Source organism: Mustela nigripes, chromosome 17 (genome assembly GCF_022355385.1).
Source record: "Mustela nigripes isolate SB6536 chromosome 17, MUSNIG.SB6536, whole genome shotgun sequence".
Taxonomy (NCBI): Eukaryota; Metazoa; Chordata; class Mammalia; order Carnivora; family Mustelidae; genus Mustela; species Mustela nigripes.
In genome coordinates, this window is record NC_081573.1 from 52,911,631 (window position 1) to 52,935,387 (window position 23,757).

Here is a 23,757-nt window from a genome sequence, read left to right on the forward strand (position 1 = left end):
AGGGACTCAGTAATGCTAATTTCTTTGAAGACGTAGACATGGTATCAAGCATCTGTCCCCATGTGCACACATGTGGTAGGCATTTTTGCTTGGCACCTGAAGCCCTCTATTAGGTCTGCACAGAGGCTCTGCAGGTTCCTAGATGGATTCTCACAGGCTCATAGCCCTCCTTGATGCTTGGCAGTGATATGCAGTTAGAGCCTGAAAAGGAAGACACTAATCGTAATATCCAGCCATAGTAGAATCATTTGAGGCTGTACCCTACGGCCCTCTCAGACAGAGGTACCTACTTAAGGAAATGAGAATACATGGAACTCTTTATCTGTTATGTACTTGATGTTCAGTCGGCCCTCAGTTCTTCTTTAGGAGGAATGATTCTTTAAATACAATTTGGTGTATTCCATGGAGGAGGTGAGTTCAGTTTCTTCTTAGGCCACAGTCTTGCACAGGAACTTCTGTTATGTACTTGATAATCCAGGGACACATACTGCATTCAGATGCAGCCTTGGGGACAGATGGATCAGTAAGTGTAGACTCAAAGACCTCTACTGCCAAAGGACTTTATGGCACATTAGGTAGGGTCTCCAAAAATGAATAGCTAACCTTTTTGGAGTACTTGCTATGTCGGTCCTAAGTATTTTATGTGCATTATCTTATTTTCACCACAATCCTGTAAGTCAGGCAGCATTACTTGTCTTATTCCACTCTAGTGAATGCCAAAGCCGATGCTAGTAAGTGGCTGAGCTCACATTAACCCCGGGCATTCCAATTTGAGAGCCTGCACTCTGAGACATGCCAAAAGAAACAAGAGCCTGTAGGTGCTATCCCCCACACACATAGCTGTAGAGTTTGTTTTTTTGTCCCCCAATACTTTTATTTTTTTTTATTTTTTTTTTTAAAGATTTTATTTATTTATTTGTAAGAGAGAGAGAGAGTGAGAGCAAGCACAGGCAGACAGAGTGGAAGGCAGAGTCAGAGGGAGAAGCAGGCTCCCTGCGGAGCAAGGAGCCCGATGTGGGACTCGATCCCACGACCCTGGGATCATGACCTGAGCCGAAGGCAGCTGCTTAACCAACTGAGCCACCCAGGCGTCCCTGTCCCCCAATACTTTTAAAAGCAAAAGTAATTTCTGTGATAGGCAGAATAATGCCCCCTACTCAAAGCTGTCCATATTCCTAATCCCTGAAATCTGTAAATACATTAGAAGGCGAAGGGACTTGCAAAGGGGAGATTATTCTGGACTTCCTGAATGAAGTCACTATAATCAGAAGGATCTTCAAAAGTGGAACAGCAGGGGAAATGTGGAAGAGAAATAGGAGAGATCTGAGGGAGAACACGTCCGTGATACGATGAATACTCAACTCACCATTACTGACTCTGAGAAGCTGGAAAAGGCAAGTAAGCAGATTCTTCTGTAGAGCCTCCAGGAGAAATGCCGCCCTGCCCACACTTTGATCTTAGGGTAGTACTTGTGTCAGAACTCTGCCACAATCTGTGTTGACTTAAGCACTAAGGTGGTGGAAACTTGTAACAACAGCAATAGAAAACTAGTACGGCTTCTGATACATGTAAGTTAGCAGTTTTCAAGTTTTCACCTTGAAAAATAAATCTAGCAACACCAAAGATGAGTAGCATCCTTTAAACAAAGGATGGATTTTTCATTTCACCAGTCCTCACTTTCTCCTTTGTCTACACATGGCCTCCTGTGCTCATCTCCTTGGTCTAGCTAGTCCGTCCAAGTATTTAGGTTTTGGAACCCTGCCCTGAGTCATACTGTCTCCTAAGTAGTAGTATGTCTTCAGCAGTGAAGAGGCAAAAACAAAAAAGATAACAGGCAAGTAAATCCAGTCTCCCTTAAAATGATTAACTCAACCATAGCAACTTACTTATTTTTACAATGCGACCTGGGGCTAGTTTCTTCTCTGCAAAATGGGGTAAAACTTACAGTACATACCCGTGACACCTGTTTTGAGGACAAAATGAGATACAAAGTGAAAAGTGCCTTCCCCGAAGTCTAGCACATGGTAAACCCTCAATGAACAATAGATGTAATTAACATACTATTGCCTCTCCTGCCATTGAATATTTGGGTTGTTTCTAATATTGGGGGAAATAAAGTTCCTGAGCGTATTGCTTTTTCTTCTATACAATTAATGCCCAATGTTAAGTTTTCTGGGAAGATGAAAATGAATCAGTGGGACCAATACCTTCCACCTGTTCCCAAGAACCCCTGTGAAGTTTTATAACCCTCTTGCCTCACCGCAGACAAGGCGCAGAAGGCGCAGAAGGCGGTGGCTTGCCGCAGACACGCCTTCCATCGCCGGCAGGGGGCGCCGCGGCCGTCCCGGTCCCGCCGGATGCTAATGAGGCCGGCGGCCCCGCCCCCTGCCGGAAGTGGCTGCGGCGGGAGGCGGGGCCTGTTCGTTCGGTTCTTCTGCCGTGCGGGAGCCATGGCGGCGTCTGAGGCGGCGGCGGCGGGGTCCGCGGCTCTGGCCTCGGGTGTCCCGACCGCCCCGACGGCCGCGAGGGGAGCCGCCGCCGCCGCCTCGGGCCCGTGGGGGCCCCCCGGACGGCTGAGGGGCAGCCGGCCGCGGCCCGCGGCGGCGAGACAGCAGCCGGCGGGTCCCGCGCCTCCGGCCCGGGAGCTGATCCAGCCGTCGGTGAGCGAGCTGTCCCGGGCCGTGCGGACCAACATCCTGTGCACCGTGCGCGGCTGCGGCAAGATCCTGCCCAACAGCCCGGCGCTCAACATGCACCTGGTCAAGAGCCACCGCCTGCAGGTGAGCCCGCCGCGGAACGGCGCCTCCCCGGGCCTGGCGCTCCGGGGCTTGGGCGCGGGCTCGGGCGTGCGGGGCGTGCGGGATCCCGGCCCGCGCCCGGGATTGCGCCGTGTGTGTGTGTGTGTGCGCGCGCGCGCGCGCGCGTGGAGCCTCGCCGGCTGGCGTCCACCCACAAAACGGGCCACACCGGCCAGGGAGTCCCGGCGGGGCAGAGTGGGCGCCAGCACGCAGGGACACCCAGTAGAAAACACTGTGTCATGCCCCTCCGCGGTGGGGCTCGGACGAGCCGGGACTGCCGGCCTCTGGCTTCGCGGCCCGGGCATTCGACGCAGGGACCTCGGTAGTTCCAGTAACTTGCGGAGGCCGGTCGCGTCCTCATCCTGCTGCTGGGGAGCGGATTGCGCAGCCGGACCGGAGCAGCAGTTGAAACCCGGTGTCCGCCTGTCCAGCCCGAGCGCTTTCCACCACACCCACCGTACCTGCGTGAGGCCTTCGGCTTCTGCCCGGCTTCTAAAAGGGCGCTGCAGCTCTGCCTCGCTTTCCCAGTGCGGTAGAATCGGGTGTGCCCAGGAGGGAGACGTAAGGGGCATTGCCCGCAGGACTTCTCTTAAAAAGGGAGCCCGTACGTTAACATGACAGTCGTGGGACCGTCCCTTCCTCGGTCTGTGAAGTGGGGCCGTGACTTATACCCCTCAGTGCGCGTCTGTGGAGAGCCCGGCTCCCCGAAAATCCAGAGGTCCGGCCCCACCCGACACCTGTGAAGTCCCAATTTCCCCGTCGTTACAAGGGGCAGTCTCCTCCCCCCGCTCCTTACTCGCTTCGCTCCGTGTCGACAGTGACGGAATTCCGAAGCGTGACACTCACAGCAGTTTTGTGAATGTAGCTGTGGATGGTCTGAACGCCCCCGGGAGTACGTGTTGCAGGTTCTGTCTGCCCTTCCCGGAGATCCTCCTTGGAGACCTCCTTAGAATCGGGCTTCCGGGGAGAATTTATCAGAGGTTGTAGTTTCTAGTGGCCCAGACATTGGTGCCTATGAGAGGCCGACCCCGTCGGGCACCAGCTGGACAGATGCAGCACGGGTCCCCCGTGAAGATGAGGGAGCGGGGCCAGGAGGTGTGCTGGGGGGGACCCTGCAGGTGGGGCTGCGGTTTTCCTCAGAACCGAGGCCGTTTCTTCCAGGCCTCGAGTGCAGTACCTCTTCCGTGGTCTTTGGGAATGGTCTTCGACCTTGTGCTTTCTCTATCATACTAAATTTCAACGAAATCCTTCCTTTTTATTTTGAGTGGGTGAACCACATGTTTGCAGAAATTCTACATGCCTTGATTCTCTCGGCTCACAGACAGCGGCCGTCGCCCACCTCTCCTACCGTGTCCTCACTGAGAACCAGCCAGGACACTTCACATCTCTGAGCCCAAGAGAAGCTGCCCGTCTGGCCAGGACTGGATTGCTCCAGAGATTGACTCTCACAGTTTTATTGTCCTTTTGTCTGGAGTTCCTGTCTGGAGCTCTTTCACTCTCAAGACTTTGCGAAGCATCTGTTGAGCACAAAGATACCATTTACTCTTCAGGACGAGCGTGATAGCATAGGAGGTCTATTTCTAATTATGTTTTTAAAAGACGTTAAGTTTAGGAATATCTAGAGATACCCGTACATTTACAAAATGCACAAACGTACAATATACAGTGCACATACAAAGTATAATGAGATTAAGAAGGAGGCGTATGTTTGAGGCAGATAAAAATTTTGATAGTCAAATTTTTACCCGAACTTTTCAGAGCGGCAGTATCCTCCCTTGCTTAGAACCTATGTGAAGTCATTCTCCCAATTCTAAGCGGGTTTTCAGATGTCTCTTGTCTAAACCCAGGACAGTGCCCTCCAGATCCCTTTCTGAACTAAAAATGTTGAAGGGAAAAGTGGACTCTCCTGATTTTCCTTCATAGATCATTAAGGAGACCTGTTTCAGGAGGAATTAAAGGAATCTCACCCAGAACCATCATTATTTTTGTTTTTTATCTTTTTCTTGTCGGAGAGGCTCACTTTGCTGCCTTGTTCTGCCTTTCTAACCACAGCACTCAGCCAACCATGAGCATCTGCTATATGGGAGGAAAGGGGTTCATTTTCTTTGACGAGCGTGACCTATGTGACACAGCAGCCTTTGTGTACCTTTACAGAGGTGCCCCAATGGGGTGAATCTCTTACTCACCGTCAGCATCCTGAGGAGAAGGCTCTTGAGTTCAAACATTACTCTTGACACTTGTTGTTTTCAAAGTATTGGGAGGAGGGAGGGAGGAGGAGGCGGCCTGGGGAGAAGAGCTGCCTGGGAGCTCCCTGTGGTTTTGAAAGCTTTTTGGAGCTACTCGGGTACCAATCAAGTGCCTGCCTACTTACTGCTCTGAAGGTAGTCTGAGTTTAGCTGCTTGGCAGGTTTGCTTAAGATTCAGTGGGAATTTTTCCTGCTCGTTCTCTTGGTTACCGGCACTTGTAAAATTCTAGTTCCTTTTCTAGTTTTTTTGGGGGGGGGGGGATATGATACTCTTTTATCCTCTTCCCCATTAGTTGCTGTATGGTCCTTATTTTATTCTAGACTTTCTTCACAGGGTACCCTGTCCCCAAACAAATATTCCCTTCTTTTTTTTTTTTTTTTTTTTTTAAGATTATTTTTTTTTTTTTTTTTTTGACAAAGATCACAAGTAGGCAGAGAGGCAGGCAGACAGAGAGGAAGGGAAGCAGGCTCCCTGCTGAGCAGAGAGTCCTATGTGGGGCTCGATCCCAGGACCCTGGGACCACGACCCGAGCCAAAGGCAGAGGCTTTAACCCACTGAGCCACCCAGACGCCCCCAAATATTCCCTTCTTAATGTAAATAATTAACCAACCCTTCTGAAGGATAGTGGTTAAGAATAGGGATTGGATTGTAAGGTGTAGGGACAGCTGTGTTTTGGTGTTATGCGGGTTCTTAAGATACGTGTCTCTATTTCATCTCCTAGTAGGAAATCTCCTCCTAGGAAATCTCCGTTGCCTACAGGGGGATTCCTGAGGAAATGAAAGCTGGGGATTAAGGAAAAGGAAGAGTAGGAGTAAATGGACATTTCTCAGAGATTCTTTTATTTCTTGTTTGAAAGCAGTGAAGGGGACAGGTGGGCCCTTAAAGAACCTCTAACCCAGCAGCATTTTTATTTTTGAAACCTGGCTTAAGGATATGTTCGGTCCAGGGTTTGCTTTTAATGATTTGCAAGGAAATTGTTTTAAGGAAAAAACAAAGGAAAAGAAAGTTTCCAGGTCATTCTGCAGGCCATATTATACAAAGACCTGCAATTTTTAAATTTACAGTAAGAAGACAACAGAGCGAACTGATTTTCTTCTTGGATGCTTTCTGTGAAGGCAGTCAGGTGCTGGTGTAGTTAAAGTGCCTTTTTTTTCCCCACCAGTTTTTGCCACTGTTCTTAAAATCTTTTCCTTTTACCCTTTCTCCTTAAAGTGCGTCCTTACTCCTGGTTTTCTCTTCTTCCATGTGTTTATTTTTTTCCATCTTGTTTTTTATTATTCCCTCTCACAGATTTTTCCCCCCAAATTCTTTTAGTTAAAATGTTTCATAAACATTTTTGAAATGCTTTTTTTTTTTTTTTTTTACTTTAAAATGTTTTGTGTAACAGGTACCCAAAAAAGGAATGCAAAACATGAAGTATTTTTTGTGTTCTCCTTTTAGTCATGCATACAAAAGATGAAGTACAAGAAGTCTGGTGAATTTTGTTTTTGAACATAGATAGAGGATGCCAGAACAAAACATGACTCTCACTGCGGTTCATGTGGTGTTGTGCCACCCCCATTTCTTATCTCCCCCATCCTCATCTCAGCCATCCTGTCTTTTTTTTTTTTTTTTTTAAGATTTTACTTATTTATTTGACAGAGATCACAAGTAGGCAGAGCAGCAGGCAGAGAGAGAGGAGGAAGCAGGCTCCCCGCCAAGCAGAGAGTCCAATGCGGGGCTTCATCCCAGGACCCCTGAATCACAAACCTGAGCTGAAGGCAGAGGCTTCCCACTGAGCCACCCAGGCGCCCCCTCCAGCCATCCTGTCTTTTGAGTTTATTGTCTCAGGACAGGAAGGCCCTGGAATTGGGATGGGGAGATGGTGATAAGGAGGGTGAGGAGTTGGCCCTCAGAAAGCAGGAAAGTGAACGCTCTCAGATTGTTGCCATTCCTGTAATAAAGGCCACCAGGGGATGGTTGGTGTCCATTACAGCTGTCTTTAGTGTTTCATCCTAGTGCATGATACAGTTTTGGCTTTGATGGCCACGTGAACATGTTCAGTATAATGCTCCCAGTTTTTATTGAACATTTACTCTGTCCAGACATTGCCAAATGCAACAGATGATACAAATACTTTCTTCCCCTTGAAAAGGTTTGGGGGATTTCAAGTAGTTCCATTAGACAAAACAGGTAAGTAACAGAAGAGAAAGGCAATTCGAAGTATTTATAGTAAGGGACTTGAATGTCTCAAGCTAGAGCAATTTGGACCCAGCAAGATATGAGGTGCCACTAAAAATGTTCAAGTGAGGTAATGGCATGATCAGAGCTATACTTTAGAAAAATGAATCTGGCAAAGTGAATGAAAAAAAGATTGAAGTTCTAGAAATGAGTCAAGAGGCTAATGATTAAAGTCCAAACAGAGTCATCATGACTTGAACTAATGATGTAACAGTGAAAACGGAAAGTTGAGGGAGGTGGTGGAAGACCCGTAAAGAGAAGGGACTAATTGCCAAAATTCGGAATCTAGCAGGATGTTCACCAGTAGGTGAATGGATAGATGAACTGTGGTACCTCCAGAGAATGGCATATTACTCAGCACTAAAAAGAAATGAGCTATCAAGCCATGAAACGACGTGGCAGAAATTCAGGTCAGGAGTATACTCGATGAAAGCAGCTAATATGAAGAGGGTACCTACTGCATCATTCCAACTGTATAACTTTCTGGAGAAGGCAAAAAAGATTAGTCCTTGTCATGTGGGTTTAAGGGAATATTAGGAATAGGTGTAAGCACAGAGGATTTTTAGGGCAGTGAAAATACTGTGTGATTGTGTAACAGTGGATGTTTATCATTACACACTTGTCAAAAGCCACAGAATATACAACAGCAACAATGAACTCTAATATAAACTGTGGATTTTTGGTGATACTGATGTGCCAATGTAGGTTCATTGATTGGAACAAATGTACCACTCTGGTAGGGGATAATGTTAATAGCGGAACAGGCTATTCACATTTGGCGAGGGAGGGATATATGGGAAATCTCTGTGCTTTCTGCTCAATTTTGCTGTGAACCTAAAACATCTCTAAAACGTTAACTTTTTTTAAAAAGTGAAGTGAACATGTCTTTGAGAACATGATTGGGAGTTTAAAAGGGGATAATAAAAGGGCATGGTAGGGGTGCCCGGGTGACTCAGTGGGTTAAGGCCTCTGCCTTCAGCTCAGGTCATGATCCCAGGGTCCTGGGATCAAGCCCCGCATAAGGCTCTCTGCTCAGCAAGGACCCTGCTTCCTCCTCTCTCTCTGCCTGCTTCTCTGCCTACTTGTGATCTGTCAAATAAATAAATAAAATTTTAAAAATGGGGGGGGGGCATGTTAGGGCACCTGGTTGGCTCAGTCTAAGTGTCTGCTTTGGCTCAGGTCATGATTCCAGGGTCCTAGGATTGAGTCCCGCATCTGGCTCCCTGCTCTGCGGGGAACCTGCTTTTCCCTCTGTCTCTCTCTCTCTGTGTCTCTCATGAATAAATAAATAAAACACTTAAAAATAAAAATTAAGTTTTTAAAAAGGCATGCAAAGCAGAGTTGAGAGTATATTAGAAGTGAGCATGAATTTTGTAATGACCTTGTAGGCAATTTTGTGGAGCATCTGAACAGCCTGGAACATACACAGGAGCCATGTCCCTGGCGTATCACTAAGAGGAATTTGATGATTGTCAGGTGAATGAAGAATTTCTCAGTCTTAATATTCTCCCCACATGTCGTTTTTTCTTGCTAATAACACTAGATGGAAAAATATCAAGTTAACAAAGTATTTCATTAAAAAGAAACAAAACACTAGGTGAACTGGTGAGTAGGAATGAGTTTGGTGATAAGAGACCATGTCAGTTGTCATTAAAGCTAGTAGCTACCAGTATTTTAACAGAGAGCCTTTCAGTCTGACTTTCACAAGGACAGTAATTTAATGTAAAGTTCTGGTTTGGCATTAAGTTGGTTGGCAGAAAGCAAAAGAAGAAACAAAACTCTCTATAACAAATAGCAATAATAACTAATTGAGTGATCACATGATAAGCACTGTGTTAATGACTAAATCCCCACAACAACCATGAAGTAGATCCTGTTTTACCTTCTTCACAGGTAAGGAAACCAAGGCAATTCATTTTCTCAAGGTCACAAGAAAGTGGCAAAGTAGAGAATTCAAACTACGGCAGTCCACATTCCAGAACCCAGGGGTTTAACCTCTATGCAAGGGGTTCCAAAGCTAGACTGTATTTTCGGATTATGTGGGGAGACTTAAAAACCAAGTATGGATCCCTAATCCCCCCCACTCCAAACTAAAGTGTCTCCTGTGATTTTTCAGACTCTAGGGTTGAAAACCACCACCCTACGCTGGACTGCCTTTCAAAAAATGCCAGTTAGCAGGCAAATGCTCTCTTCTTTAAGCATTAAGACAATACCAAGAGGTGTACAGAATAGTCTCTGCCCTTTAAGAAAGTTAGTTGGAGAGAAAGAATTCTGGGGAAAAAATGGTAATATTTAAAATAGCTTAAGTTTCATTATCTCAGAATTCAAACAGGAAACAGATCTCTATATCTGGGTGGTGGTGAGCAGAACAAGGGAGTGTTGTTTATTGAGGCTATGATCTGGGCTTGGCTTTATGCTAATCCAATACAAGATCATCTTGAGAGTTAACTACTGTATCTATCTCAGAAATGAGTAAACTGACTCAGAGAGGTTAAGGCAACAACCCTAACTGGTAGAAGTGGTTTGTAGGTTTTTCAATGCCAGGTGCTTTTTCCACCATCACAGTCTGCCTGAAGAGAGCCAGGAGAATGTAGGGCAAATTGGGCCTTCATAGACTGTGCAATTGGAAGTGGGAAGAATGTGAGGCTGAGTAGGGTGGTGTATGAAAAGGGAACAGAAAAAGATACGGCTATAATGGGAGATTTGAGGCATAACACAGTTAGGTGATACATACAAATAAGTTTTCAGAATGTCACATTTGTTATAACATTAGAAGAGGAAGGAAAATTATGTAAGAGACCATGTAAATAGCCCAAATGAATATGAATATCTGGGCAGTATGGCGCAGTAGGATTGTAAAAGAATGGACCAGTGTGGAAGACATGGAGGACTAATTGAATTTGATATGGAAAGATAAATTATGTTGTTTAAAAATAAAACAAGAACAGCTTCTTTTCCCTCTAAATGAGTGGACACAAACTCAACAAGGTCAACATGTTCCTCTTGAGATCCACTGGGAAGGCAAAGGGAAGGAGTCTTAGCCACGTGATTATTCATTTCTCACTTCTCCAGAAGCACTACTGGTAGAGAGGGAAGTGGACATGTTCCAACAGTATTGAATCCTCGCTAATCAGAACACTAGATGACCAGGATACCTGCCTAAGCGCTGCAGCAACAGCTGAGGCCTGAGTCAAAGGGAAGTTCTACCCCTTCCACTTAGACCTCAGTCTGTATTTTCTGATTATGTTCTTCTTTCCAGCTCATCTCTTAACTCAGGCAAAAGATCCAGGGGAGGGGCATCCCATGATAGGGACCCAAAACTATTCCCTCCAGCAACAGGGATTCCCTTTACACCAGCAAGAACCCCGCATGGTTGACCCCAAGAGAGCGACTGACCTGACCTTTTCTGCCTGCCTGCCCGTATCCACTGACCTTTGTCCTACATTTTCCTTACATAAACCTGAAAGTATTTTCAGCACTTTGGAGACAGTCGTAGAGAAGTTAGTCCACTATCTTCCTGGTACTGGATTCACTGAAATAAATCCCTTTTCTTGTGTCACCACCACTTGTCTCACTACCTTTGTGGTGAGTGGCCAAAGTTGGTCTCTTTTGGGATCCCCGGAACCAGGCGCTCTTCTACCCTTGAGCCCTGGTTACATGAATACATCTCTAGTTGTTTCCAGTGACCTGTCAAGAGGTTCTTCCCCAGCCCACCCCACCCCCCTTTAGGGCCAGACAGGAATTACGCTGGAGGTCATAGGTGTGTCACACCTGCAGTATGTGAGCTTATCAGGGGCACCAGGACAGAGCACTCCAAGCTAAATGAAGTCACGAGGTATTTTAAACTCCCAGCCAAAAAGACAATCACATACTTAATAACAAAGGATGATTAGGATTATATGAGTTAATATTATATATGTGTGTATATATATATATATATATATATATAAGTTGTGTCGACTGCCTTCACCTACTTCAGGGGTTTAAGGATCAGAGGAAGTCAGGGTGCCAGGAGGAAGGCCTGAAGAACAGAGTCAAAGGAGGGGTTTTTTAGGGGCTCCCAATAATTGAGGGTGGGGTAGAAGGGAAGGGAAGAATTAGGGTGGTACCAAAATGTTGAGCCTGAGAAATGGAATATACCACTTACAAACAAAGAAAGCTGGCTTTAAGGACAGAAATTTTAAGTTTAGAAGGAGGAGTTTTAAAGGAATGGATAGAAACTTTTAAACAACATGGAGGGGTTTTTGGTTTTGGAAAAAAAAAAATTTTTTAAGATTTTATTTATTTGAGGGAGAGCGAGAATGAGAGAGAGAAAGAGAGCGAGCGAGCATGAGAAGGGGGTTGGTCAGCAGGGAGCCTGATGTGGGATTCTATCCCTGGACTCCAGGATCATGACCTGAGCCGAAGGCAGTCGATTAACCCACCGAGCCACCCAGGTGCCCCTCTTTTGAAAAATTTTTATAGATGTATTGAGCTACAGTTTGATTCACCGTAACATCTACCCATTTTAAGTGAAAAATTTAATTATTCAATAGATCCACATAGTTGTGCCAGCAGCACGACAATCATTTTAGAACATTTTTATCTACCCTAAAAGATCTCTTATGCCCATCTTTAGTCATTCCTTGTTTCTGGTCCCAGCCAGTTCCACTGGTTTGTTTTGTTTTGTTTTGTTTTTTAATAATTATGTAAAATAATTTTTTCTTTTGCAGGATGGCATAGTAAATCCAACAATAAGAAAGGATTTGAAAACTGTACCGAAATTCTACTGTTGTCCCATTGAAGGATGTCCTAGAGGCCCTGACAGACCATTTTCTCAATTTTCTCTCGTAAAACAGGTATTTTATTTAAGTATTTCTCTGAAGGTGAAATGCAGGTGATACAAACCTAATGTGCATTCTAATCACTTACGAAACCATAACTGGAGAATTTTCAAATTCTGCCTGTGAGGATAACCCTACCCGGGCGTCTCCGTGTTGGGGAAGACGGGAGTGGGGTTTAACAAGAGTGAAGGAGAAGTGGCTTGTTCTGGAGAAGATGTCCAGAAGTGGGTTTGGAGAGAAGGGCGAGAAGACCGGTTCCACAGCAAATGAGAAATGTGTGCTCCACGTCTCTTGTGTGACTGTGTGCCTCCAAGGCCCGAGGAGCAAAGGCACAGAGGAGGAATTCTCTTAAGGAAGGACGAAGCCGCAGAAGTCAGGAAGAGTTCCGGAAGCAGCTGCCTTCGGAGGAGGGAGGGGCCCAGTGAGTGGGGAAGGCGGTCACGGTCACGTGGGACTGGCAGGGACTGGCAGCTGAACTACTCTCCCGAGGGCTGGCTCAAGGGGTCCTGAGAAAAGCCTGGCGGACTTTCTCCTGTCTGCAGCACTAGTTTGTAAACCCAAGTGGGTGCCATGAATTGCCACCAAAACAGGGTTCTCACTTTTCACAAAGCGGCAGTGACAGGGAGAAGGGGCGTGTGGTAAACTGCAGTTTGCCTGCTTTTCCATTCTTTTGATGTGTAGACCGCTCTCGCTTGTCCTGTAGACTCATTTTTAATGCACGTACAGGGATGGTTTTTTCAAATGTTCTGAGCAATGTGGTTTTCCACTTTGGTCTTCTGTGTTCTTCCTAGCACTTCATGAAGATGCACGCCGAAAAGAAGCACAAGTGCAGTAAGTGCAGCAATTCCTATGGCACGGAGTGGGACTTGAAAAGGCACGCCGAGGACTGCGGCAAGACCTTCCAGTGCACGTGCGGCTGTCCCTACGCCAGCAGAACTGCGTTACAGTCTCACGTCTACCGCACTGGCCATGAGATCCCGGCAGAGCACAGGTAAAGGGGAAGAAACGGTGGCCCAGGAGTCAGTCGCTATGGGAAGAATTTCAGACGAAACTCCTGGAAAGCCATTAGTGCAGGGAGAAAGGAGGACTCACAGCGGAAAACAGGACGTGAAAGGGGGGAGCTTTCGGAAAGGCGAACGGTACTAGCAAAGGGTCCACATCTGTCTAACCCGGCGGTTCTTCCTTATTTCTTCCCAATTGAAAAGCCCAGCTTGAAGCATTTTCCATCAGAGGGATGTTATTAAATTGCTAAAGAGTTAAGTTTTATCATGAAACTGTACTTCATCTTAAAGGTCAAATTTATATTTGGAGTAATAGCTTCCTACTTTAGGAACAGTAAAAGTTGCATTATATAATCTGTTAGCTCCCTCGTGCTTATAGAGCTAAGCTGAGTACTAGAGTACTTAGAGGTATGCCCCGAAAAAGATGGGCTTCCTCCTTCCCTGCCTGCATGCTCCTCCACTTCTGCCCACCATATAGTAGTCCCAGTTGTCATAGAGGCACAGAAGGATGGATCTCCCCTCCCCTGGTGGATTCTGATCTCTGCTCTAGATGTGGGGAACAGCATTTGTAAATACTTGAAGAGACTGCACCACGGTTGAAGAAAGCTGCAGCCTAAACTCTTGTTTTTCTCCTGTTAACTCTGTCCTTGGTTTCAGGGATCCACCTAGTAAGAAAAGGAAAATGGAGAGCTGCTTGCACAGCCAAAAGTTGTCCAGTAAGACCACTGAGGCCTTGAGCACCCAACCAGCTGCAAGACCAGACACTCAAGAACTGGAAACTTCAGATATAAAGCTGGTCACTTCTTTTGAAGACTCTTGCAGCTCTAATGCCGGAAAGCAGACGCTTACAACACCTCCAAGATACCCTCAGAAGTTGCTTTTACCCAAGCCCAAAGTGGCTGTGGTGAAACTTCCTGTTATGCAGTTTTCTCCCATGCCTATCTTCGTGCCTACAGCTGACTCCTTGGCCCAGCCTGTGGTGTTGGGTGTCGACCACCAGGGTTCTGCCCCTGGCGCTGTGCACATACTGCCCTTGTCAATTGGAACCCTGATCCTCGGCCTCGATTCGGAGGCTGGCTGTCTGAAGGAAAGTCTCCCTCTTCCAAAAATTGTAAGTCCTGTTGCCATGGAGCCAATTAGTACAGGCGTTCAAGTGAACTTGGGTAAGAGTCTGTCTAATCCTTTACAAGAACTAGGGAACACATGTCAGAAGAACAGTATTTCTTCAATCAACGTACAGACAGACTTGTCTTACGCCACGCAGCACTTCATACCTTCCACGCCGTGGGCTGGGCCTGATTCCTCTGTATCCTCTTGTTCTCAAACAGATTTGACGTTTGGTTCTCAAGTCTCCCTTCCCATTAGTGTTCATACGCAAACGTTTTTGCCCAGTTCCAAGGTGACCTCGTCCATTGCTGCTCAGACTGATGCGTTTATGGATGCCTGTTACCAGTCAGGTGGGATCTCCAGAGAAACCCAGACGAGTGGGATGCAAAGTCTGACAGATGACGGAGTACCAATGGACCAAGCTGTTATGGGTGGGGACATTTTTGAGAGCGTCCATTCATCCTTCGGTGTTTCTACAGATAGTATTATAAGCAGCAGCTTAGTAGCAGAGACCGTCGCTCATGATTTGTTACCTCAGGCCCACCCTAAGACTTTAAATCAAGATCTTGAGAAATCAGCACCAATTATAACCTTCAGTGCACAGCACAGCATGCTTCCTTCACAGAACATGACAGATAATCAGACCCAAACTATAGATTTATTAAGCGATTTAGAAAACATCTTGTCAAGTAATCTCCCCAGTCAGACACTGGACAATCGTGGTCTTTTGTCTGACACAAGTACCGGACCTGACCCCCAGCTCCCATCTGGCCCGACCCAGAATCCCGCAATTGATTTTGATATTGAAGAGTTCTTGTCTGCCTCAAATATCCAGACTCAAACTGAAGAGAGTGAGCTTAACACCATGACCACCGAGCCTGTCTTGGAATCGCTGGACATAGAGACCCAGACGGACTTCTTCCTTGCAGACACATCTGCCCAGTCCTATAGTTGTAGGGGAAATTCTAACTTCTTGGGCCTTGAAATGTTTGACACGCAGACACAGACAGACTTCAACTTCTTTTTAGACAGTAGCCCCCACCTGCCTCTGGGAAGTATTCTGAAACACTCCAGCTTTTCCATGAGTACTGATTCATCTGACACAGAGACCCAGACTGAAGGAATCTCCGCTGCTAAAAACATACCTGCTGTAGAGAGCAAAGTTCAGTTGAACAGTACAGAGACACAGACCATGAATTCTGGCTTCGAAACCCTGGGGAGCTTGTTCTTCACCAGCAACGAAACTCAAACAGCAATGGATGACTTTCTTCTGGCCGATTTGGCCTGGAACACAATGGAGTCTCAGTTCAGCTCTGTAGAAACCCAGACATGTGCAGAACTACACAGGGTCTCTGACTTCTAAAAGTGAAGTCCGAGCGTGCAACGGCATTGACGATTTTCTTCTGCGTTTGGAAAATGGAGAGCGGGACAACAGTGTTAACGCTATTGAATGTAGTTACTGATGCATTTACTTCAGTTCTTGGAGGGTCTTTGCCTTTTGTACTTGTAAACATGAAATTTGTGTATAAATGTGAGTGTATGATAAAGTGTAAGATGTTGGTCTAAATAATACTGTTTCTGTGTTGCCTACATTTGCCCTGTCATGGTTAGTCTTCCCATCTTCAAAACACAAGTGTATTTCATGCCTTTCAAACCCATCTAGCATTAGCTGAAGCCAAGCTTACCAGGTACTAGGGTACAGACTTTTCAGACCTTCAAAACACTTCAGTGGAAATGTGTCTTGCTTAACTTAAATTGCTCCTAAAATATTTGACAGTGCTTGTTAGAAATTCCTGTTTCCTGATAGTGAATCTAAAGAAATCAGATACCACACATCAGATGTAAAAGCCGGCGCTCAGATGGTGTGGGACTCATGCTGCCTACGGCTTCATCTGCTTTGACATCTCGCTTTTTTCTGACTTGAAGACAAAGGAGAACTACAGCCGTCTTTAGCTTCTGAGACCATCTCCATGTAGTCAGTGCCATTCTTCCTTTACATGAACTGAGACCAACCCACATGTACAGTACTTCCTCACAAGACTTGCTGCTGTACAATTACTGCTTCAAGAAGTAGCGGCAAGCACTTAGTGTAAATAGCGATCCTCCTAGTCCAAGTAACTGTACGTCATTCCAGCCGTGGAAACTCATTCTGGAGTGTGCCCTGGGAACATCCCTCCTGCTCTCCCCGGTAGGCAAGGGTGGTACTCCACAGCTGCTTCTCAAAATGTACCCATAGGCTGGATCTGAGTTTTGTCTCTCTAAATGTTTAAAAAAATTAAGGGAAAGAGAAAAAGGACATCCCCCCCCCCCAGCTAAATTTCAGTGTAAGGTGATAGGGCAAGAGTGCAATCAACAGTTACTCTAAAGTGAATCTTCCCTTCCACTTCTCATCTTTTCCTTGAATAAGGAAAGGCATTGAGCTAGCAAGGATGTTACCTGTGCCTTGAGGAGAGCAAGTACAGAAGAGATCCACCTAAGAGATGGTATTCTGCATTTTGTTGCTTTGTTTAGACGGCAAGACCAGTCTTCAAAGAAAAGGAGGTGAAGACCAGTTATGTCAGTGATCGAGGACATCCATGTTTTTAGATAGGAGCATGGTCATACCTGCTTTGGAGGTTAACTGTATTTAGGATTGTTGTCCAACTTTCAGCCAAGGAAAAAATCAGTGCAGCCTGTACATTTTCAAAGTTTGTTAAGAAAGTTCCTTCTGTGGCACACTTATGCTGCTGAAGGCTAAATCCTCAAAATAAAACTTAAGGAGTGGACTAATAACCCCAAGTAAATAGATGATATTACTACTAATTCCTGTCCCATAGAAGAATAGTTGGTAGTGAATAAACATATCCTGGAGAGATTAACCCAACCTGGTAGATAAGAGTTTGCTTTGGTCACAGTGGCCTATGACTATGGGTTTCAAAACAAACATAAAGCCTTAACTAGAATTTCATTGTTTTAGAATTGTCACTGCCTTAATGTTTGAACATTGATTTAAATTCTCCAAGCAAAGGAGAAGTGCATGTTTGTTTATGGCTTTTTTGTAAATATAAATGCAGTGATCTTTGGCTTTAAAAAATTCGTTCCTGTAAAAATGTTTGTTAATTAATCCAGCCAGTAGAGTTATTTACAGAAAAATTGCGCATGTCATAGTTCTTTATGTACAAGAATTGTTTTCCCTCCCAAAAACCTTAGTTACCTGAATTGTCCTAAGATTATTCGTAATAACTGAAATTCAGTGATTAAAGAGAAGTGAGAATTCTACCTTTTTTGTGTGTGAATTCTTCGACATACTCATAATGTGACCTGTTTTGTTGCCTTGACTTTCACAAACCCATCATCTGCTGATAGTCACAGGATGCAATGGTTGTGCCTAGTTATTTTCATAACTGTTTTACCTGTGTTCATGAAAATATACGAATAATTTTCCTAGTAGAAGAAAATGAAAAGACATGCCGTTACTAAACTTTCTATTTTGATGTGAAGTTTTTATCTGATAAAAGTAACACACCTTACGGTTTTAAAGTTTTGGAAGGATTTCAAAGGAGATGACTCCACTTCATGCATTTGCCGAAGGCGACCATTTTATAACACGATGCCGTTTATCTTTGTAAATAATATAATTCTAGCTTAAGAGCAAAAATAAGAGGGTTAGAATATGAGTAGTTCCTTAGTCAATGTATTTCTGATTCCTTGGTATAAAGGGGAAATAAAAACAAATTTTTTGTAGACTTACCTGAAAGAGGCTGAGTAAGGTTTGAAGCTTCTTTTTATCAGAAGAAAATATATCCATGTCAGTCCAGTTGTGAAGCTGTAGTCTTAGTAGTGGCAAATTGACAGGGTGATGCTTTCAAGTAATATTTTATGGCCTCAGTTTTAGAAGGTTTACCTTAATTCCAGTCCAAACCTCACCAAAACTTGCCATCTAATATTGACTCTAAGCATTTACTCTGCTTTATTTCAAGCAATGCTTCTCACTCTGGTCCTCAGAAGCCTCTTAAAGAGGAGAGGAAACGTATACCTTTGGGGATTTAGGGACAAAGGCTTTGTAGTCTCAAGTATTCATTCCCATTGGAAGTGCTTTCAAGTGTCGCTTGGTAAGATTTGGTTCTGGGAAAGAGCATGTCGATCTTCTGGCTTCATACTCCCAACATCTAACAGACTTGTCAAAAGACATGGAGTTTCATCAAGATGTTGGCTAGTATAATGTAGTTACGGCCAAGTAGTAGTCCAGTAAATGTGCTTGCTTTGCAGTGTTTCAAACCGAAGGGTTCTCTCAGTTGTATCAACAGTGTTGATGAGCGGACACGCTGATGTTTTAGCTTACATAGCGGGAGAGGCAGGCTAAAGATGAAGGGGATTCCTAGGTTGTCAGTGTTCCCAGACTAACGTCTGTGGCCCTACATTTGATAACCTGTGTGTGTGAAAGGAGCAAATATCCAAACTATGTGAATAAATTCAAGCATTGTCTGTAACCCTTGAACTGGAAGAGTACCAATATTCATTCCTTTCAACAAACTGCAGGGGAAAAAACTCTAAATTTTGTATCGCCTTACTAATAACAAAATACACACATTTGTAACTCTGTGCTAAGTCCACAAAGTCAAAATAGTGAGGGCTGGCATAACAGAAACATTGCCTAGGCCCTGCCACTGACTTGGATGGTGACTATCAAGAAAGTTACTATTGGGGCGCCTGGGTGGCTCAGTGGGTTAAGCCGCTGCCTTCGGCTCAGGTCATGATCTCAGGGTCCTGGGATCGAGTCCCGTATCGGGCTCTCTGCTCAGCGGGGAGCCTGCTTCCTCCTCTCTCTATCTCTCTGCCTACTTGTGATCTCTCTCTGTCAAATAAATAAATAAAATCTTTAAAAAAAAAAAAGAAAGTTACTATTAAGGGACAGAAGGCTACAAAAACGAAACAAGAAAACAATCGTAAAAAGTGATACTCATTTTTAGTTTATCAGTGAAGTGGTCAAATATTTGAGAAATATTTTTTGAAAAAATATATCTCCATGGTGACTTTGTTATTCTCAAAAGTATATATGCCATTTCAATGTGAACAAAGTTGTTTTGCTGTTTTGGGTTTTTTGTTTTTGTTTTTGTGTTTTTGTCATAAAGGCATGACCTTCTTCGCATGGCATGTGTCAGACGTTATTCCAAGCGTGGCATCTTTTACTGCTTTTGCTGGAAGCTTTTTACTCTCTGCTTTCTGGTGCTCCATTGCTTTTTCCATCCCTTGTTTGGTTTTATGATTGCCTCTCAAACATGTTTGTGTTTAGGATTGAATTTGAAAGTCATCCCCCTCTTTATCTTCTTTATCCTGTGCTGTAACGAGAAATTTAGTGACTTCAGAAAATGTAGAGCTTGTACTGTAATAAAAACGTGGCAGAAGTCAAAATATCTTAAGTAATCACAAAGGGTATTTAACCTTCCAGTGCCCTGCAGTAACCTCTCCCTATTGAAAGTGAGCCTTCAGGAGGAGCACCTGGGCGGCCCAGGGGGTTGAGCCTCTGCCTTCGGCTCGCTTTATGATCTCAGGGTCCTGGGATCAAGGCATCGGGCTCTCTGCTCAGCGGGGAGCCTGCTTCCCCTTCTTTCTCTGTCCACTTGTGATCTCTCCCTGTTAAATAAATAAATAAAATCTTTAAAAAAATAAAAAAAAGTGAGCCTTCAGAAATTAAGATTTTATGGTACACTTAAAAAAAAAAATACTTAGCGCACTAGCGTGAGGAGGGGGAGGACACAGAGGGAGAGGGCGAGAAGATGACTCTGCTGGGCCCTACAGGGCTTGATCTCCAGCCAAAATTAAGAGTGAGACACAACTGACTGAGTCACCCAGGCACCCCTTAAAGTACACTTTTTAGAAACCATCCAAACTTAAGCCAGCCATGCTTTGGGATTAATATGGGATTATTTATATTGCCTTACTTCATTCAGTTCATGGGAACAATATTTGTTTTGCTAAATTTGAAAGTGTAGTGCTATTAATTGTAAGCTGCTGTTTTTTCTTTTTACCTTTTTGGTAAGACATGTTCTATTTTAAAACCATTTAAATCACTGTTCTCTAACGAGATAGGTGCCTAAATTGTAAGTCTTCAGATTTAATGTTATCTAGCTATCACAATAAGGATCTGACTTTCCATTTTCTTGGAATTACATGAGAGAAATCAGTCATGAGGAGTGAAACTAAGCCTTCATAGAGTCAGGAACAGTATCAGAACTGGTGGTATTTATCTTGAATAAATGTTTGATTTCTGGCTTTCTTTAGAATACATGCAGCCTAAAATAAAATTGGTAAACAGTCCTATGGTATTAAAAATATGACTAGTTCATGGTATGTTTTTAAGTTAACAAAGTTTTCATAAGCAGAGATTGTTTCATTTTTAAAAATACACAGGGAAGAAACCTCTCTAGTTTGAGCTAAACCGAGAACAAGAACTATATTCATATATATGTGTGATGTATCAGTTTGCCAGTGGCAAAAGAGTGGTATATGCGCTATTAGCATATACATATATAATACTCATGCTGGTTTAGCATAAACAGTGAATGTTGAGAGTATTGCTTAAATAGTAGGGAATTCTGAATAATAGCATGTGTAAATACATCAGCTTATCATCATAGAATTCCCTTGAAAACCTTGCCAAAGCAATAATGCATGTTCTCAAAAGACAGAATATGGGAATATTGACGACTTTTCTGGACACTGGCTAAGTGGGCCCGCTGTCATTATGAGATCATCTCGGAGAAAAAGCTTGTGGTTGCTTCCTTTTATGGGGAACCTAGGCAGGCACCACCAGAAGACCTTGAAGAACCAAGACAACACGGAGAGCACCAGAGGGCTTTAAATTCAGAGCACCTGTGCTTTCCAGGAGGCCGCAATCCAGGCATCGCCCACTTTTCCTTTGTCCCTGTGCCAAGGCTTGTGTTCGGTAAGTAAAACTGTCAGAGAAGCTGCAAACACAGAGATTGAATTCCCTAGAACATTGGTTCTCTACTAGGCTGATTTTGCCCTTGTGGCACTTGGTAATGTATGGAAGCATTCTTGATTGTCACCACTAAGGGATACTATTGGCAGCTATCAGATAGAGGCCAGAGATGCTGCTAAGTATCCTACCCTGTACAAAACAGTCCCTACAAAGAATTATTCAGTCCTGTTACAAAGGAAGGAGAAAAAGATCTTTCTTTGACACTCGTGCATTTGCCCAGGATAAAGAGAATAATTAATTCCCAGAAGGGGCCTAGCACTCTTAGTGTCTTGTAACTTTAAAGGCATTGTTGTATTGTGTGGCTGGTAGTAGAGTTTGGGGCAGAGCTGAGTCTGGACATCAGGAGCCCAGCACTGAGTCTCCTGGCACCAGCGTCCCAGTAAGTTTGGCCGACTGGTAGAGTATTCCCTGGGGTACCAGCGACTGCCCTGATACACCCTCGGTCATAGCCACAGGAGCCCCTCTGTTTATTCCCCACCTTGCTTCTCAGTAGCCCCTAAACTGCAGCACCAAGGTTGAACCTGACCCAAACCCAGACACCCCAAAAATCCCTAGATGTGAGACCTTCTCCAGTTGTGCATTTGGCCTTGGCCAGTTGGGGATTCCCAGAGAGATGGGCTGGGCTTCTGTGATCTCTCCAGGTCCTAAAGCTCTTCAACTTGGAGGCAGGAAGAGAAAGCCCATTTGATTCTGGGTTCCAATCATTTTATAGCACGGTCCTTCAAGTACAGGTAAATTTTATGAAAGGGGGCCATGTCCAGAATAAAGAGAGTACAGCTAAAAATTAGGGAATGTCTCCCTGAGTAGCCAGAGTCTTACATACTTGTCCAAACATAGCCCGACCTTATTTCCGATTTAGTCTTCCTCTTGCCCTTCAGAAGTGCAACCCCCGCATCTCTGTCAGGAAACATTCTGTCTATCCAGGTTTCCTGCCCCTCAGGTCCTCCCGCCATCACCCAAACCCCCAGCAGCACCCCCAGGCCTCAACCCAACCTCACCCAGAAGGTGACCTCAGGCCCTGCAGAAGCCCTGTGTCAGGTGCTGCCACAGTTCCACTTGATGATTTTTTAAAGTTTTGAGAAAAATAGGGGTTTGGAAAATTTGATTAATGAGACATCCAAAACTAATAGAATGAGAGATGAGAGATAGCTCTCCATGCTTGGTTTAGAGAGGACTAAAGGATCCAAAACCTAACTAAGACCATCACCCTGAGGTAGGAAGAGGGCTGTTGCCATCGTTATAACATGCTTACTGCCCTTCAGTGGCAGAATTTCGCCTGAAAGGACATCCTGATTTAATCTGAATGGAAATGGGCAAAACCTAGAGTGATTTTATCAACAGAAAAGAAGCTAAACCCAGGCTGATGGAAATAAGATCCCAGCGGGGCTTAATCAGGTTAACTGAAAAACTAACAAAAGAGATGCCCAAGGCAAAACCCTCATATCTATCTATTCATAGAGGACTCTTAGTCAATATTTTGCTAGCCAAACTAATTATTTGCTCAAAAAAAAGGATACTACACATCTTGAAATTTGGGCAGTTCCTTTGTTCAGACCAGCCTTCCTCTTAATTCAAAATCATTATGTTTACACTAAAATCTATAGAATTTATAACCCTTATCTCAACAAAAAGGTTTTTCTTAAGAAAGAAATATTTTGGGGGGCACCTGGGTGGCTCAGTGGGTTAAAACCTCTGCCTTCGGCTCAGGTCATGGTCCCAGGGTCCTGGGATGAAGCCCCGCATCAGCCTCTCTGCTCGGCGGGGAGCCTGCTTCCCCCTCTCTTTCTGCCTGCCTCTCTGCCTACTTGTGATCTGTCTGTCAAATAAATAAATAAAATCTTAAAAAAAAAAAGTAAAGAAAGAAAGAAAGAAAGAAAGATTTTGGGGGTGTCTGGGTGGTTCAGTCGGTTAAATATCTACCTTTGGCTCAAGTCATGATCCCAGGGTCCTGGGATTGAGTCCCTTATAGGGGTCCTTGCTTAGTGGAGGGTCTGCTTCACCCCTTCCCTCTCCCTCTGGCTCCCTCTCCTTACTTGTGCTCTCTCTCTCTCTCTCGTTCTCTGTAAAATAAATAAATCTTTTAAAAAAGACAAAAATATTTTGTTTTAACTTAGTGTTTTCAGACTGCCTCAAGATCTCAAAATGTAAGCACCTCTGGGGTGAGTTCATGGGCTCTGTCCCTCGCTCATGCTGGTTGACACTCTAGCTTGTTTTACATGTTGAGCTTAGTCTTGATCTTGCTATTCATAAGAGGGGGCGTGAAGAACCACTGACTTAGGTGGGCAGGCTGCCAGAGCTGGAGGGTCCTCACACAGCATGGGATCCAACACCTCATGGTCCAGATACAGTGGGAAATCAGAGCTTCTTTTTTTTTTTTTTTTTAAGATTTTATTTATTTGACAGACAGAGGTCACAAGTAGGCAGAGAGGCAGGCAGAGAGAGAGAGAGGGAAGCAGGCTCCCTGCTGAGCAGAGAGTCCAATGTGGGACTCGATCCCAGGACCCTGAGATCATGACCAGAGCCGAAGGCAGAGGTTTTAACCCACTGAGCCACCCAGGCGCCTTGAAGTCAGAGTTTCT

The 23,757-nt window shown here is 44.6% G+C and overlaps 1 protein-coding gene across 1 annotated transcript; it reads left to right on the plus strand.

The window, feature by feature from the left end:
* Nucleotides 1-2,410: 2,410 nt before the first annotated feature.
* Nucleotides 2,411-17,454, plus strand: ATMIN (ATM interactor). Its single transcript, XM_059381573.1, has 4 exons — nucleotides 2,411-2,780; nucleotides 11,978-12,103; nucleotides 12,880-13,079; nucleotides 13,747-17,454. The coding sequence occupies exons 1-4, from the start codon at nucleotides 2,451-2,453 to the stop codon at nucleotides 15,557-15,559; spliced, it is 2,469 nt and encodes an 822-aa protein (XP_059237556.1). The 5' UTR covers nucleotides 2,411-2,450; the 3' UTR covers nucleotides 15,560-17,454.
* The last annotated feature ends 6,303 nt before the right edge of the window (nucleotides 17,455-23,757 follow it).